This window comes from Besnoitia besnoiti, chromosome V (assembly GCF_002563875.1).
Source record: "Besnoitia besnoiti strain Bb-Ger1 chromosome V, whole genome shotgun sequence".
NCBI lineage: Eukaryota > Apicomplexa > Conoidasida > Eucoccidiorida > Sarcocystidae > Besnoitia > Besnoitia besnoiti.
The window spans coordinates 3789662-3806774 of record NC_042360.1 but is presented as its reverse complement, the minus strand read 5'-3'; the positions used below and the strand labels follow the sequence as shown (position 1 = coordinate 3806774).

Here is a 17113-nt window from a genome sequence, read left to right as displayed (position 1 = left end):
ACGCTGGACTGAACTCGCCAGACGAACGCGTGTCTAAGTGAAGAAAGACGGAAAAAAATCAGAGAGTGGATTGCAGAAGCGTCCTTCTCCGACTTGTTCGCTTGCATGCTAGTTGACTCTGTCCTCTCCGCTCCCCACTTCTCGTCTCCTGCTTGCCTTGGGAACACATGCGACGGTGCACGGAGCCGGCGCCCCTTTTCAGCGTGAATCCTCTGTGTTTTCGAAGACTCTCTCTACGTTTGGCGCGCGTTGACAGATCTCTTGGCTGCTGGCGCGCTCGCGGCGCGCCTGTGAGCGAACTGCTGATTCCGCAGTCGCGGCTGGCGCGCGCCTTTTCAGCGGAACCTCCGAGGCGTCCTCTCGCAGCTCCGCCTCGCACACTCACTCAGTCTTTCCTTGTTCCCTCTGCGTTGTCTTTTCGCAGTCAGTGCTCTAGGTGTACGTACACCGCGGCGCAGTGACCGCCGGTCGGGTGGCTGGCGTTCGTACCTTTCGCATAAGTGAATCCGACTGCAGTTTGCGGCAACCGTGGCCTGCACCCCTCTCTTTTGTCTTTTTGGCGCGTTCTCTGCCTTTCTAAGCTGCATGTGAATCTTTAAATTCGTCTCTGGCGAGCGTTCCACACCCGCTCTCCACGTGAAAGATGGGGTATTCCAGCCACGGCTGCAGGACTGAAGTCTCGTCCTCGGCGGCATCCCAACATCCTCTCCGCCTCCGGCATGCGTTGCAGACTTTGTGTGCTGCAACTTCGCCCTCCAGTGCAGAGTCTAGAGTGACAGGCCGCGGACTCTCAGTGCGCTCCCCCCTCGCCTCGTCTGCTCGGTCTTCTTGTTTGTCGTCTTCAAAACTCGCGACCTCCTCGCGCTCGTCGCCTCCAGCCTCGCGTGCCTATTCTTGTCCGCGTGTCGCTTCGTTTGTCTTTCCTTCCTCTTCTGTCGAGATGCCGGCACGAGCCGGTGCGCGCGACCTCCAGTGCGACGAGGCGCCTGTTTTCTCTCAGGCGGATCCCTCTCGGGGCGGGGCCACGCCCCGCCCTGCCTCCTGCGTGGAGTCTCCGCAGGCGGCTGCCTCTATGGGACGCCTCTCTCGTCTGTCCAGTCCTCAGGCTCTCCGCGCAACTGCGCGGCGCGGCGCGCTTCGCGTTGTCGCGTCTGCCTGCGCCTTGCTTTTTGTTTTTCTCCTGTCCTGGGCGGTGTCGCCCTCGCCGCCCGCGCCGCCAGCGTCCTTCCCCGTCTGGCTCCCCAGCGTCGCGCCTGTCTCCGCCGCTCCGGCGCGCAGCCAGCAGCTGAAGATCGGCCCTGCGCAGGTTCTGTTGCCGTCGCCGCCGCCGGCGCCCGACGCACGGGTTGCCACGCCGTTGGTGTCTGTGCGCACGCTGTTGATCGTTGAGCAGAACGGCGCGTCGCTTTCGTCCTCCTCTTCGTCGCCGTGTTTCTACTGGACGGCGCAGCACCCCGACACGATTCGGCTGCTTCGCCCGGACTGCGCGCCTTCGCAGCTCTCGTCGGCGTGTCTCTTGCCCTCCTCTTCCTCAGCGGCCCTCTCGTCGCCGCAGGCCGCGCCGGCGCTGTGTCTCCCGCGTGTGCTTGTGGAGGCGGCGGTGCCGGCGCCGCACCGCCGCGGGCGCTCCTGGATCTTCGCCTCGCCGACGGCGCAGGGCGGCGCGGGCGGACGCGCGGCCGCGGCCTCGGGCGTCGCGCCGAGCGCCATGCGAGTCCAGGCGGTCGTCGCGCCGATCGCGCGCCTCGCCTTCCGCACGCGCGACCGCCGGCTGGCTGTGGGTCAGTTGGGCGACGTGGGCGTGTTAGCGTTCGACGAGGAAGGAAACATCTTCACCAGTCTGCAGGGGTTGGTCTTTTTGTGGCGCTTCGAGGGCGAGAAGGGTGTCCTGCAGGCGGAGCCCATCACGGGCGACGCCGAGGCCGCGACGCCCACGCGGCGCTGGGTAGAGAAAACGAGCGAGAAGGCTGCCGGCGCGGGCGCCCGCGCGCGCACAGCCGACTCGGCGGGCGGCCTCGTGGGCGCGGGCAGCGCAGGCCCCTTCTGGCGCAGCGACATGCTCCTGGTTCGCGGGCTGAAGACTGGACGTGCGACAATCATCGTCAGGCTCGCGGGCGAGTACTACCAGCACGTCGGCGAGGCGCGCGTCTCCTTCGTCGTCCACGAGCCTGTGCTGCTGCTTCCTTCGTTCCAAGTCCTGCCGCCGGCGGCCGTCTTTCAGTACCGGCTGCTGCGACTCCGCGAACAAGCCGAGAGCCAGGCGGGCACCGGGTTTCCGCGGGCGCTTCGCGGACCCTCCTACGTGGAGCTCCCCGCGCCGCACTGGCAGTTCTCCGCGACCGACCTGGCGGTCTACGACGCACAGGATCGTCTGCCCCTGGAGCGCGCCACCGACGCGGCCTCGGCGGCCTCGTCCCTGGTCTCTATCGACCCCTCTGGGCTCCTGCGCGTGGTCGCGCCGCCGGCGTTCCCTGGAGAGGGCGAGCAGGCGACGCGCTTCGGGCTCGAGGGCGCGACACTGCTGCGCGCCGTCGACATGCGGACGGGCGAAGAGCAGCACGCCAAAGTCTTTGTGCTGCAGCCTTCCGCGCTGCGCCTCTTCGTGGATGACATCCAGGCCCTCAGGCAACAAGATGTGTGGAGACAGCTTGTTCTCGCCGTCCGCAGGCAGATGGGGCGAAGTGCGGGCGCCGACAGCAAGCGCGGGCCCCACTCGCGGACGGCGCGCGCCGAGGAGACGCACGCCAGCGAGCTGCTGCTTCTCTCGAAGCTCGCCGAGAGGGCCTGGGCTGCGCCTCCCGCAGGCGACGGCCGCCAACCCGAGGACGAGCAGGCCGAAGGCGCTGCGCTCGGCGACGACTCGCTCGGAGTTCCGCCCACGGAGCTGCTCATGAGCCTCGTGAAGACCGGCGGCGAGGCGGAGGGACACGACGACGACGTCCTCTACCTCGTCAGGGGACGCGAGTACTTGTGCAAAGTCGAAATGCTCGCTGCGAGCTTGTCGCAGGGCTTCGCGCCCCTCAGCGACGCCGCCGGCGACCCCCGAGTCCAGCGACCGCGAAGACCGCCGAGGACGGCGCGTCCCCAGCAGCCGAGAGCGTCGAGCGAGCCGCGCGTGTCTTCGGGGATGCCGAGCGGGATGCGCAGCTCCTCGTCGTCACGACGCCGAAAAACGCTGTCTTCCACTGGAGTTGCGCGAGCGAAGAGGACGAGGAGGACGCGAGCTGGGTCAGCGGAGACAGAGGGGATGGAGGAGCTGAGCGAGGTGTCGGGATCGGCGGAGACGCCTGCGGCCTTCAGAGGAAGGGCAGCGCCCAGCAGGTAGGTCTCTTCTCCTCAGCTCGGCTGGTCACCACGGCGTTGGCAGTGTGGGCCTGGCTGGCTGCCTCGGGTGGGGGAGGGGAGCTACAGGGACGGCCTCTCAGCCCTGCTCGGCCCTTCACCATCGTGCAGATGCGCGCATCGAGTTTTTCGAGCTCACTCGTGGATTCCTTGCCAGTGCCGGGTTTCTGTGTTTGCGTGTTTGTCGCTGACCTCTCTCTCGCCCCCCCAGCCCTGCTGTCTCGAGAGTCTCTTTTTTTTGGTGCGCAGTTCCTCGCCTGGTTCGTGGCGGCGCGTCGATCGCAGGGGCGACTCACGGCCTCGCTGATGCACGTCGGCTCTCTCGCGTCTTCGGCGGCGCCGAACGCCTCCTGGAAGCCGCCCGCGCCGCTCTCGATCTCCCTGCGCTTCCGCGTGGTTGACCCTGTGTCTCTTCTCTTCTTCCCTCGCGAGTCGGCGCCCGCGCCCGAGGGTGAAGAAGGCGTCCGCCTTTCCACCGACCAGCCGCTGCTGCTTCCGCCGCTCCACAGCTTCATCGTTGAACCCTGGGGAGGCTCGGGTGAGTCCTCGCGCCTGCTGGGGCCCGCGGGCCCGTGGGCGCTCGGCGGGCCTTCCGTCTGCTCTAGGGATCGGCCTCCTCCAGCGGCTCTTGTCGTCATCCGTCTCTGCGTGGAAGTGTCGCGTGAATGACTCCTTGCATTGGCTGTGTCTCTCGCGTGTCTGTCCCTCAGGCAGGTACACCCTCACGTCGTCGGATCCCTCGCTGGTGACGGTTGCCCCGCTGTCGGCGTCTCCGGCGTCTCCGCCCTTTGCGTCTTCGAATCTGCTGTCGCCGCTCGGCTGGGGCGTCAACACGCCGACCCCTGGCTCCGCGTCGCCCCCCGCGCACGCCGCGCGCCCGCGCTTTCGGCTCGAGACGACGGCTGCGGCGAGCGCGGAGCGCGTGCGCAAGAAGGGCGGGAGGCCCGCGACTGGGGCGGCCGTGCTTCGTCTGCAGGATGCGCGTCAGCCGCAGAATTCCTTCGAGTTCCTCGTGATCGTCGCCGAGCCTGAGCGCGTGGAAATCACCGTAGATACCTACTTGATCCAGCAGGGCGAGGCCTCCTACCGCGAAGACGGCAGACGCGAGGCACTCGACGCGGCGCAGGCGAACATGCAGCAGCGAGCCGCGAAGGCCGACGGCCCCGTGGGAGGGCAGACGCCTCGCGAGGACGTTACACACGCGATTGTAAGCAGTTTATGCGAGCGAGGCCGCGCCGTTGAGGCTCGTGTGTGTAGCTTTAGCCGCGAGCAAAGGGCCGGATGACGAGATTGCGAGCGCCCATAGCGCCTCAGGCGGTCTAGGGCTGCGCGTTTAGTACAAGAAACGCGGCGACGCTAGGGCATAAATCTTACAGAACGACCACCCACTGTAGGAGAGGAAAAAGTAACGCAAGCGGAACTGTACAAGCTCGTGGATCCATTACTTCTCGAATGTGCGAACAGTCACCGGGAGAGTCGACCAGTTGAGACGCCCAACGTCTTGAACCCTGCAAAGAGAGCTCGAGAAAGGGGCAGAGACGGGCGGCATAAGACGCACGTGACACTTTTCCTCTCTGCTCCCTCCAGTGCGTGACAGCGTTGCGGTGGGTTGTGCTCTGCATGTTCCTGTCTCCTCGTCGGTTGCCGCTTGGTCTGCAGGCTGTCGTCACCGCTTACGCACGCATTCCGCCGACCCTGGCGCTGCCCGCGAACGTGTCCAACTGGCTTTCGCAGTCTTCGCTGTCGTCGTCCGCCGGTCCGCGGCTCACGTCACTGGACGCAGCGGCGCGCGCGGTGCGCCGCGCCGCGTCGAAGTGGAGTGAAGAAGTGTCTGAAGAAGACGCAACTGAGGAGGACGCATGGGTCTCGCGGCACCCGCTGCATCTGCGGCCTCTTCAGTTCGCCAGCTGCAACAACCTCGCGCTCCTGCGAGGCACGGCCGAGGCAACAGACGACAGCCCGCAGTTCTGGACCGACGCCCCCGGCGTGCTGGCGATCAGCGAACTGGTAGGATGCCAGGACGGAAAAACGAGGGGAAGGCGAGGGACAGAGGGACGGCAGTGAAAGGAGGCGAGAAAGACAAAACTTAGAAAGGCCCTTTAAACGAGTTTCACCTGTGGCGTGTCGAGTGGAGGGCACACAGAAACGCGTGTTCGTGCTCGTAGAACGATGCAGGTTTCTGAGCCTAGCTCGCTTCGCCTCATGTTTGTATGGCGCTTTCGCAGGCGCGTTTCGGCCTTCGTGCATGCGAGGCGAGAAACGAGAACTCCCAATACGCAGTTGGGCTTGTCTCTGTCTCTGTGTGCCTTTTCGACGTGCGCTCGCGTGCTTTGTTGTGTCGCTGCAGCGGTCAGCCCTTCCCTACACGTGTGGCGTTTTCCGTCTGACGGGCACGGCTCCAGGCTCGGCGCGTTTCTTCTTCTCGGCGTCACCTCGCTCTGCGGCGGCGCCAGCAGCAGGAGCCTTGACAGCGTCTGTCGCGCTGGACGTTTTCCCGCCGCTCGAGGCGTGGGTGCTGCTGGACAGGCTGTTCTTGCCGGCGCCGCTTCCCTCGCGCAAGTCTCCGCATCTGCTTGACTCGCTACTCGACTTTGCGGGCCCTTCCGAGGGCGGCGAGGCGGCCTCCACGTCGTGGACAGCGGGCGAGGCCGAGCCAGGAGACACTCGCGAGGGGGCGCTGCACCGCATTGAGCGCCGGGGCCTCCCGAGAGGCGCGGTTGCGGCTGGGCTGCCCTCCCGTGCGTCGCCCCTCCTCTACAGCGCCCCAGTCTCCGCTGTGGCGTCGCGGTATCGTGAGGCCTCTGCAAGTTCGGCGCCGGCCGCAGGCGGCGCGCGCGCCAGCGAAGAAATCCTCACGCTCGCTGTCGGCTCCTCCCTCACCTTCTTCACCAAGGGGGGGCCGCCAGACCGCCCCTCGGCCTACGTGCAGCTGCACGGCGGCGAGCTGGAGCCCGACGCGCCCGAAGGCACCGCACGCGTCGGGCTCGTGAGCGGAGACTCCGAAGACTTCCTGCGAGTCGTCTGTCTGCAGCCGGGCACAGCCGCCGCGAAAGTGGCGCTGAAGACGACGACTCTCCCCAGGAAACACATCGACGTGTAAGGGGAAACAACCACGCGCCGGGGCGAAAAGTGCATGCAAGGTGGAGCCAAAAACTGGCCGTGCTGTTCAGAGGCGCCAAGAGCTCGGACTGCTCGGCTGCTGGCGGCAGGGGGCAGCCACAGATGCATGCTTTTTTCTATGATTCATGTTTGGTATGGGCTTTGTCAGCTTGAGCTTCCGCGGGACTGTCTTGAGGCGGCTGCTCAAATGGAGAGTGTAAAGAGATGCTGCTGCGCATTAGTCGGTGGGTTTGCGTTCTGGTTTGCAAGTTTGTCGCGATGTGTTGGAAAGAAGCTTTTGTCTGCGCTGTGAGGACAGGGAGCCAGGCCGGAGGCTCCGCCCAGCTAACTCCGCCCGACCGGCCTCTGCGTGTTCTGCGGAAAAGACGAATTCTTTTCTTGCGTTGTTTCGTTTAATGTGGTGGCGCGCAGGGGTATTTGCGCACGCGCTGTTGCTTTGTTTTCAGCCTTTTTTCTTTGGTGCGCCGCTGTGTGGTGTTTCAGGGACGCAGTGTCAACTTCAGTTCGCGTCTGGATCATGTGCTCGATTCCGGAGCACATTGAGATCTTCCCTCTGCCGACGTTTTCTTCTCTCTTTGGCGTGGCTGCCTCTTCGTCGTCGCCACGTGCTCCAGCGGCCCTGTCCCCGTCGTCCTCCTTCCCGCTCACCCCCGCGACTGTCTCGTTCCCGCAGATCTCTCCTCTCTCTCTCTCGAGCCCGTCTACGCCGTCTCTGTTTCTCCGCTGCGGCGCCACGCACCGGTTTTTCTTCGTTTCCTACGACGCGAACCTGCGCCCGATGCTGAACGTCACCTCCTTCTTTTCCTCATCGCCTGACACCTGGGAGCTGGCGGGGGTGCCTGCCCCCGCGGACCAGGCTAGGGGCGCGCAGACCGACCGGGACCGCGCTTCACTCGTCCCGTTCTTCGGCGCGGATTCGGACTCCGGCGGCGCAGGTCGCAGGGCTGCAGGCGCCAAGGAGACGGCGAAGACCGAGGCGTTCGCTGCCGTCGACGGCGTGGGCGTGGCAGTCGACTCCGAGGCCTGCTGCGGGACCTTGTCGCTCTCTGTGCACCTAACATGGCCCGCGGAGACGGCGGCTGCACTAAGAGATGCTGCTCTCCAAGAAGACGCCCAGCGTCTGCTTCTCAGCTCGCTGGACGCGGCTCGGGAGTCACTTCGTCAAAGGGAGAACCGCGACGCTTCCGGGGCGCTCCGGTCGTCTGCGTGGCGAGGAGACAAGCTCGCGGAGACGCTCTTCCTGGTCGTGTTGCCGCCCTCGCGCTTCTTCGTGCCTCCCCCCTCGCCTGCCTTCGTTCCTGGATTCTTCCCTCCTCTTGGTGACCCCGCAGTTTCGGCTCTCGCCCCGCAGCCGTCGCCGGACGCCGCCTTCCCTGTGCGCCTCTTCTACCATCCGCAGCTGGTGTACCGCCTGCTGCTGCAGTTCACCTCTCCGCACAGTCAGGTGAAGGCGCGCGCGGCCTCCACCTCGTTTTCTTCCGGTCCGTCCTCTGTGTTTGGCCTCTTCGTCGAGACGCCGGGGCCGCGGCTGCTGGCTGACGGCGCGTCGCACTCTGCGTTCTTCTCCGCCCTGTCCCCCGACCAAACGCTGGCGCGGTTCGAGGCGCGCTTCCGCGCCGCTTACCGCGGCGACAGGGCGGCAGCTTCGTCTCCGGCGGATGCGCGAGCTGAGTCGACGCGCGCGCCCTTCCCGCAGGATGGCCTGGACGTTACGAGTCTCGTGCTGCGCTCCGCCGACGCCTCTCAGAAGCCGCACCCTCAGTCGCTCCCCGCCGCCCTCTTCCCGCTGCGACGCCCCTACGCCTGGCCTAGGGGCGCTGCCCTCTGTTCAGCGACGTGCCCGCTGACTGAGCAGGAGGTGTGGGTCGTCCCGCCGGTCACTGCGTCGTCTTCGGGCGCAGAAAGGCCCGAGACAGGCGAAGAGGACGAGAGCGCCCCTCCGCGACGCGGGCGCCCAGCGGCCTCCGGCCTGCTGACAGTCGAAGACGCCGGCATGGTAGGCGACGACGCCGGGCTTGTCGTGCCTGGGGCGGAGGAGGAGGCGGCGGAGCGGAAGTCTGCGCCGACGAGAACTCTCGAGCTCCAGTTCCTCAGGGTCGAGCGTGTGTCGCTGTCGGTTCTGCCTCCGGAGTCGCTGCTGGCGGGGAGCCGCCGGCGAGAAGCGGAGAGCCGCGCGAGGCACGGCTGGATTAGCGGCAACTGGGGGGAAATCGAGAAGGGCAGGACGTATGGTGTGAAGGTCGATGTGATTGCCTCGGACGGCGCGAAACTGGATCCAGCGTTCTTCCGCGCGATGGACCTGTCGCTGAAGATCTCCAGAAACCCGAAACGGCGAGGAGGCGATGCTCCCCTCTCTGGTGGGCGCCAGCAGCCAGTCGACGAGAGCGACGGCCGCGGCTTTGTTTACGTCCAGCGGACGCGCGACAGACAAGCCGCCGCGACGCAGGCGCGAGGCGCCTCGGCCGGCGGGGGTGGCGCGGGCGAGCAAGGGTACTCTTCCTCGCTTGAGACCCCGTCCGCCGCCGCCGAAACCTCCGCGACGTACGCAGAAGTGTCCTTCGGGCCTCGATCTGGGGCGGCGTCGGCCGCGTTCCCCGCGGACCGCAGCGGCCTCGCGCCTGCAAAGCTGCTGTGGCACGCCGAGATGGAGACGCTGTTGGCTTCCTCGGGGTTCTGCAGCGCCGCACCCGGCGCGGAGCCCGCCGCGGAAGGCGAGAGGCGCGTCGTGCCCTCCGCCGAGGGCGACGAGTGCCCAGACTTTCTCTTTTACGTGGACGGCTTTGACGCGGACACCGAGTTGCTGCTGACCGTGCAAGCGACAAACTGGTCGTTGGACGCGTCGGCGCAGCTGGTGGCGTCTGCGGTGAGCGCGGAGATGGTCCTGGCGCTCTATCCGCCGCTGAAGATCTTCCCGTCGTCGCTCGTGATGCTCCCGGGCGGGCACTCGCTGCAGCTGACGATCCGCGGCGGCCCGCGCCACAGCGCCCGGCGCCGGGACGAAGACTTGGAGAGTGACGCTCAGGCGAGCCGGCGGCGCTTCACTGCGATTCGACGGTGCGAGTCGTCAGACGCGAGCGTGGTGGCGGCGAGGGCGGTGGAGGTCCTCGGCGCGCCGGTCTTGGCCGCGTTTGACGCGCGCAAGCTGCTGCTCAAGGTGATGACTGGCGACGAGGAGGACGACTCGCCTCCGGACCCGCGGGAGCCCGTCGCACAAGTTGTCGAGCTCGTCACAGGCGGTGAGGGCAGCGCCACGCTCACTGTGCGCGTGGGCGACTCCAGCCACGACTTCCCCGTCGCCGCCACCTCCGCTGCGTCTGCCTCGTCGCAGTTCCTCGGGCTGCGGCAAGCGGCGGCTACCGTGCAGGTCATCGTGGCGCTCCCCGCGCGCGTGGTGGTCGGCTCTCGCTCGCGCGTCCCAGGCGGCAATCGATTCGTCGAGGCGCACCGCGAGAGGGTCGCTCGCTTTGAAGCCAACGGACCTGCGAGCGCCGCCGACCCTGACGGCGCGGCGGCGCACCGCGACGACGCGGACGACACCGTCCGTGTCGGCGTGCACCTGACCCAGAGACTCCACGCCTTCCTCTACGACGCAGAGGGACGCGAGTTCCTCTTCGGGCACCTTGCGGCGCCCACCGGCGCCGTCGGCGACCCCGGCCTGGACCAGGAGACCCGCGGGGGCCAGAGGCGTCTCCAGCAGCTAGGTGAGGACCTGTTTGTGAGTTCTTGCGTCTCTCGCTGTTCGTCTTTCCGCTGGCAGAGTGACCTTTCTGCACGACCCTCAGAGATGTAGGTTCGCTCTCGTTGGTTTGCTGCTGACGTGTCTGCTGCCTTGCAGGTGTTTCGGCTTCGCTGCCGCCTCCCTCGGCGTCGCTGTGCACCTACACGTGGCGCGCCGTGAAGGAAGACGGAGCCACGCCTGTCTTCGGCTTCGTCGATGCTCGCGCGATCGATCTGGCGCGCGGGGCGTCCCGTGCCTCTTCGGAAAGCTGCTCCAACGCATCGGCGATGCCGTTCCTGCCTGCCGCGACGACCGTTCGGCGCACGCTGTCGGGCACTGGCGAAGCGGCGAGTGTCTCCATTGTGGGCCTGCGGGAGGGGACTGCGCGGCTCCACCTGAGAGTCCAGTGTGCGCCTCGGGAAGGCGCCCAAACGCAGCGTTCCCGCCAGGTCGTTCTCGAGACAGAGGTAAGAGCACCGCGCGCCTCAACTCCGCCTGATTCGTATATACAGAGAGACAGAGATATACTTACAGATACAGATATATAGATATACATAGATAAGCAGATAGATAGGTAAGTAAAGAGATATAGTTACACGTGTGTGTGGGAGGTGTATCTTGCTTTCAGCTGTGCCCACGGTAGATGCCAAAGAAACCGAATGACGTACACGACGGGCCTCGCACGTGCGCAGTATATCTAAATGCGCCTACGCTACATGTAATGTATGCGGGGGATTTGAGAGCTGTGGCGGCCTTCGTGGAAGCACAGAGAGCGCCGACGGAGCGTGCGGCCCGTGTTCCGTGTCGGCAGCGTCACATGCTGACAAGCGGGCGCTGGGGCCCTGTGGGGTGTCGAGGCCGATGGCCAAGGCGCTCCGTGAGTGGTTCCTTCAACCGCGCGATGCGCGAACTTGACATCGCATTGGCTTATTGGCATTCGCCCAAGGTGTGACGACCTGTGCGGGAGGAGTTTGTCTCGTCTGTGCTGATCGTCGGACTCGCTGAGCGACACGGCTGGCGGCCGGGCCTGGCTTTCCGTCCGACTCCAGGAGGTGCGGGGGGCAAGGCGGGCGGATGGCTGGCTCGGGCACGGTTTTGTGTGATTCACGTCCCTGCCTCGCGGTGGTTTTTACGCGCAGGTCTCGGTCGTGGTGTCGTCCCTTCCGCTTTTCGCTTCGCCGACGCCGTCGTCCGCGCTCCTGCAGCCCGCGTCGCTGACTGCGCACGCCGGTGCGTCGTCGACGTCGCCTGCGTCTGGGCCGCTGTCGCCGTTGCCTTTGGCGACTCCGTCGGGACCGGCGTGGTGGGCGGATCTTCTGGCGGCGTCGCCGTCTTCGCTTTCGTCTCTGCTGGTGGCTCCGGCGGCCGAGTATCGGTTGCCCTGCTGCCGCGTGCGCCTCGTGCCCGCGCCCGCTGCGGACGCCAAGCCCAGCGCGTCCTGCCCTTGCTCCGACGGGCCCGCGGGCCCCGCGGTGGACGCAAAGGCTAGTCAGGCGGCAGCTGCTAGCCAGGAGGCCTCAGCGCCGGGGGCGCCGGGCTGTGCATGCGCGCCCCAGGCCAAAGCGTGGGCCGCGGCCCTGCGCGTGCTTGCCGGCGACGGCGGATTCGTCACAGGCGCCGCGGCGTCGTCTTCGGTTGTGCGGCTCGAGGCGCTTCCGGCCGCGTCTCTCGCGCTGTTTGGCGCCTCGCTCTCGCCAGGCGAGAGAGCCAAGAACAATCAAACAGACGACGCGTCCCGCGCGCGGGCGCCCACCTGGACGGTCGTGCGCGTCGACGTTGCCCCTGTAGCCAACATCGAGCTGATTTTGAAAGAGAGAACTCTGCAGAGGGGCGAGAAAGTGACCGCCCATGTCGTCTTGAAAGATCGCGAGGGACGGCAAATCGTGTCTCCGACGGACCTCAGGTGAGCCACCGGGGTCGGAGTCGGCGCCACAGCAGCGAAACAGCGTGGTCTGGGTTGCCAGCAGAGACCCGAGCAACCCTAGACAACGCGCTGAGAATTAGCAGATACATGACGAAAGCGAGAGTCTTAAGAGAGCCTGCCTCCTCACCTCCTCTGAGGGCGGTAGAAGTTTTTGTAGGCGATCAGACCCTCTGCTCTATGGCGGTTTCGTTTCGGTGCAGATGCAATTCACACTCACTCCGGCGGAGGGACGTCATGGCGAATTTCGTCTCGGGGTTGCGTGCTTCTCAGGATTGACGTCTTCTCTTCGCATCCGTCCGTGGTATCCGCTGAGGTGGACCTAGGCCGCGCCTTCGAGCCGCCCGCCGTCCTGATTCAAGCCTCCAGTTTCCTCTCTGGGTGCGCGGCCGTCACCGTCTTCCTCCTTTCTCCTGCGACGTCCTCGCACTTCTTCGCCGACACAGTCCGACTGTGCACAGACTCTCGAGTGTATCCGTCTGACCTGCCGGTGGCGGCGTTGGCGGAGACCGACGGACGCAGGGTTTCGGCTTCGCGGCGGCTTCTTGCACTGCCGGGAACGGCGGTTCACCTGCTTCCTGAGGCGAGGGTTCCTGTCGCCCAGAGCCCGCCGCATCTTTCGTTCCGGCTGACTTTCCGCTTGGAGTCTCTTTTGTCCTCGCTGCTGTCCCTCGCCATGCAAGAAAGGCGCGGTGACCGTTCGCTGCATGAACAGCCTTCTCCGCTTTTCCCAGCGGCCTTGTGGAAGCGCGCAAGAGAGACAGCGTATTCTCCTGCGTCTCCCGACTGCCTGTCGCTCCTCTCTGTTGCTCGGCTCGTCGACCTTTTCGCGCCGTCCCTAGGAGAGTCTCTGCATCTCTCCCTCTCGTCTGTCTTTGCGTCCATGCGGCGGAAAGCTTCTGCGCAGGCAGCTGTCTATTCACCAGCTTTCTCTGTGGGCGACCCGCTTATCCATTTCTCAGATGATGCTGCGAGCACTTCCGCCTGGTTTCTTCACCTGAAGCGAGGGCTTTGCGCAAGGCATGCGCCTGTGGGCCGTGCGGCGCGCGCGTCGTGTGCGACTGGGACGGCGCGGTGCGCATCAGAGAGCTCGCCATCGTTTCTGCCCGTGTCTGTCTCATTCCGAGTCACGCTGCACGACTTGCCGGCTGTGTTAGCTTCTCTCGTCTTCAGCGAAGAGAGCGAGCGCGCGGCCAGCGATGAGCAACACGAACTCCCCGAAGTCCGTCTGCGCGTCGACGGTGTGGACCTGCTTTTCTCCGCGCTCAGAAAGCGGCTAGCCGCCGCGTGGTGGAGCGAGCAAGCGGCGTATCGACAGCAGACAGACTCAGCCGGAGGCGAGCGCGGCCCAGCAAAGTCCTCAGCGACGCTCGGCGGCTGCGCAAACGGCTCCTCCGCCGACCGCCGTTCGTTCTCGCCTCTGTCGCCCTTCTTCTCCATGACAGGCTTCCTGGACTGGTCGTCGAGCTTCTCGCCGTCTCGTCGCTCTGCCTCGCCCGCGTTGTTTGCGGAGTATCTGTCTTCGTCGCCATTCTTTGAGTGCCCTCAACCCGCTCTCCTCTGGTGGCAGACCTCGCACCCGGAGTTGCTCAGCGTCGCCACGCCGGCGTCTGCGACCGCGACCCGGCTCGCGCCTGCGCATGCGACCTCACCTAGGCTGTCTGCCGCCGGCGTGGACGGCCCGGTCGCCGTGGCGCAGCGTACAGGGCACGCGACGGTTTTCGCGAGCCACCAGAGCTCAGTGTTGGACGTCGAAATTCTGAGCTGGCGGGAGGCGAGGGACGGAGAGGGAGATGCCGACGCACGCGACCCGGAGCGCGTTCGAGTCGTGGCGGCTGCAGGATGCGCGGCCCGGTTCGCACGAGGAGACGCGGAAAGCAGACGGGCCTCGCTGCTGGCTGTGCCGTCTACTGCCTGGGCTCCGCTGCGCGAAGGCGCGGTGACCTCTCTGCCGCGTCTCGAGCGACTGGGCGGCTGCGCAGAAGACAGAAGGAACACTGGGGCGGCAGCATCCAGCGGCGGCGGGGAGGAGAGGAGCGCGAGGCCGTTCGCGCTCGGGCGTCTCGGCGGCTCAGGAGACTTGGGGGGAGACGCGGGCCGCTCGCCGGCAGGCGAGCTCCTGTTCTTCCGTCTGCAAGCCTCGCAGGCCGCGGGGGGATCGTGGACAGATGTGGCGTCATCGGTGTATGTGCACTCTGGCGGAGGCATCCAGTGTGCCGTGAGCGATCCTCGCCTCGCGCCGCTGTTCGTCACGGAGAGCACGCAGCTGCCGCTTCTGTCTCTGGACGTGGAGGCGGAAACGGGCGAGGAGTCCCCGACGGGCTCGCGGATGTCGGGAAAGGCGAGACACGGCGAGACGGCGACTCTTTCGACGCTCCGCGAGGACGTTGACCAGCTCCTCGTGTCCCACGCGTGCGCCTTCCAGGAGCGTCGGCTCCTCTCTGTCGAATCTGACCTCCCTACGCTTCTTCGTATCTCCCAGACGTCTTCGTCTGTCGCCGGTGCCGCTGGCGACGGCCGCGCGCAGCGTGCGAACCCACCAGGGGCACTTCCGGCAGGCCGTCTCCCCTGTGGAGCAGCGAGCCTTTCTGCTGCGTCGTCCTTCCGAGACGACGGTCGTCGAGCCGCTGCCGCGTCGCCCGCGCCTCTCTTGGACAGCCTGTCTCTTCCTGTGTCCGTCAGTGTCAGCACCGGGCTGGCACCTAGTCTCCTTGCTCTCTCGCCAGCGTCCCTCGCGGCGTTCACAGAGCCCGACGGGGGACCCGAGGCAGGAAACGCGAGCGCTGAGATTGCGTTGCAGCGGGCAAAGAGCCGATTCCTTCTCAGAGAGACGCCTCCCGCGCAGCTCTGTGCAGCGATCCCGTATAAGCCGCAGATGCGCGTTCTCTTCGACTCGCGCTACATGCGCCTGGACGAGCCGCCGGTGCTCTACGTAGGGGAGACGCAGCGGATGAGCGCAGGCTGCTCGGCTCCAGGGGAGACGAAGGAGACGAGCGAGCCCGCGAGTGGTGGCGGCGGCGACCGCGATGACCTCTTTGAAGAGGCAGACGTGGCGGACTCTAGTAGCCAATGCAGGCGGGCCGCAGAGGGCAGTGGCGAGGAGCAAGGAACAGCCGGGGCGGGCTTCGCCAGCGTACAGGAGTCGCGCGCCGGCGAAGGCGCGATGCTGCCGCTCACAGTCTTCGTGTACCCTGTACCTCCTGTCGTGAGCCGCGAGGGCGGCGCGTCGGCAAGCGCCGCAGAGGTGTCTGTCGACGTCGGTGTCTCCTCTGACGCGTACGCAGTTCGGGCGCAGCAGAAGGGCTTGTTGCTGGCCGTTCGTGTGGAGGCGGCCCTGTCTCGCGCGGCTGCGTCCCCTGGCGACAGGCGAGGCGGGGCAGATAGCGACCGAGAAGAGAACGCGTCCAGGGCTGGGCGCGGGTACGCGTGGGAAGCTCCAGAGTCTGCCCAACTGACTATCGAATCTCGCGAGTGGAAGCAGCGGCTCACGCTGACGCTACAGCGAGGGCGCAAAGTTGACAGGCAGAGAGAGAGAGCAGAGGAGAAGAGAGAGGAGCAGCGGCTTCTCTTCCCGCCTCTCTTGTTCTCGTCGTCGTCTTCCAAGCTTCCGGCTGCGCGGAGAGAGAGCGAGGCCAGCGGCGGAGGCCCCCACGCGCGACCAGCACCGGAGGAGAGCGATGCCAAGGGAGAGACAAGCGAGCAGAGAGAGCGCAGCGACGCATCTGGTTCGCTGTGGGAGTGGACCATCCTCCTCGTGCTGCTGATCGCGGGGTTGGTCTGCGTCCTGCCTCACGTTTGCGGGTTCTGCCAGCGCCGCTCGCCTCAGTTTTCGCCTTGCCATCCGTGCGGAGGACCCTCACCTGGTACTTCCGCCGCCATCGATTCTTCGCCTCTCTTTGCTTCAACGAAGGCGACGGCGCAAGGGCCGGCCCTCATCCTGAAGGAGAAAGCAAGGCTGGAGACAGCCCGGATGGCTGACGCAGAGGCGCTCAGCTGCTTGTTTTCTGCCTCGCGTTTTGGGGGCAGGGGCGCTGACCTGAACTGCAGTGTGGGGCGGACGCCACAGCAGACGCTTCAGATGCAGCCTGATGGTCAGTGGAAGTGGGTGGCCGCGGACCAGGGCGAAGGAAGTTCTCAAGAGACGCTCTGGAGACAGGAGGGGAGTGTAGCGAGAAAGCACTACAGTTGAGCAACTATGCGCGAGAGAACGGGCGAGGCCTGGAGGACGCCGACTTGGCTCGCTGGCGGGCCTGCAGCCGCGCTGGCGACGGCAGTCAGGGCATCCAGTGCAGCCCCGCCTCACCCCCCTCCACGTGAACGATTCCCAGAAACACAGGAATACGCTTCAGCAGCTTTGGTGTGATTGCGAATTCGTTCGCAGCTGATGAGTTACTGAACTGAGTCGTTTTTTTAGGTTAGGGGGCAACTGCCCAGTGTTGAATGCATTCTACAGTGCATGGCCGATGTAACAAGAGTTGTTCATCAGCACCTGTGGTACTTATATGTGTATATCTGTACACCGTGATGCCCCTTTGTGTTATTTCTTGTTTGTTTGGCGGCGATAAATTGACTACTGTTACCTTTATCTGATTATGCGGGTTTCCTCTCGCGTTGCAGCCAGGAGGGATCTTGGCTTGACGGGGGAAGGGGGGGGGGAGGAAGGGGGTTCGTGGGAGAACGCATTACCCCCGTGGGCCGCGTGGCTGCCCGTGGGGGTGGAGCTCCTTGTAGCGTGATTAGATTCGGTGGCGGGATCTACTTGTTTTTCTTTCGGAACTTTAGAGACACAGATATAACAGTACCCGGCAACGTTTTGTCGGTGGCTTGTTGCCGCCAACGTGTTAAAACATGCCTTTTTTTGTAATCGGGCCGCACTGGAGCTAATCCGAGGCCCCCGAACATTGCAGCGTCTTGAGCCCACCTCGTTTCACGGCGGTGACCGCGCGAACAGATTTGCACCAGATTGCGCGTTGGGACCTTGTGTCAACGTGCACAAGCTCATGGAAGTGACG

General features: G+C 65.6%; 2 protein-coding genes across 2 annotated transcripts; both read left to right on the top strand.

Moving 5' to 3' along the window:
- Window positions 1–643: 643 nt before the first annotated feature.
- On the top strand, window positions 644–3325 carry BESB_063440 (uncharacterized protein; the record flags this gene model as incomplete). Its single annotated transcript, XM_029364758.1, has 1 exon — window positions 644–3325. The coding sequence occupies one exon, from the start codon at window positions 644–646 to the stop codon at window positions 3323–3325; it is 2682 nt and encodes an 893-aa protein (XP_029219466.1).
- A 128-nt stretch (window positions 3326–3453) lies between these two features.
- Window positions 3454–16290, top strand: BESB_063430 (uncharacterized protein; the record flags this gene model as incomplete). Its single annotated transcript, XM_029364757.1, has 8 exons — window positions 3454–3880; window positions 4053–4549; window positions 5002–5349; window positions 5690–6438; window positions 6946–10163; window positions 10298–10647; window positions 11320–12083; window positions 12375–16290. 8 exons carry the CDS (start codon window positions 3454–3456, stop codon window positions 16288–16290), a joined length of 10269 nt encoding a protein of 3422 aa, XP_029219465.1.
- Window positions 16291–17113: the final 823 nt, after the last annotated feature.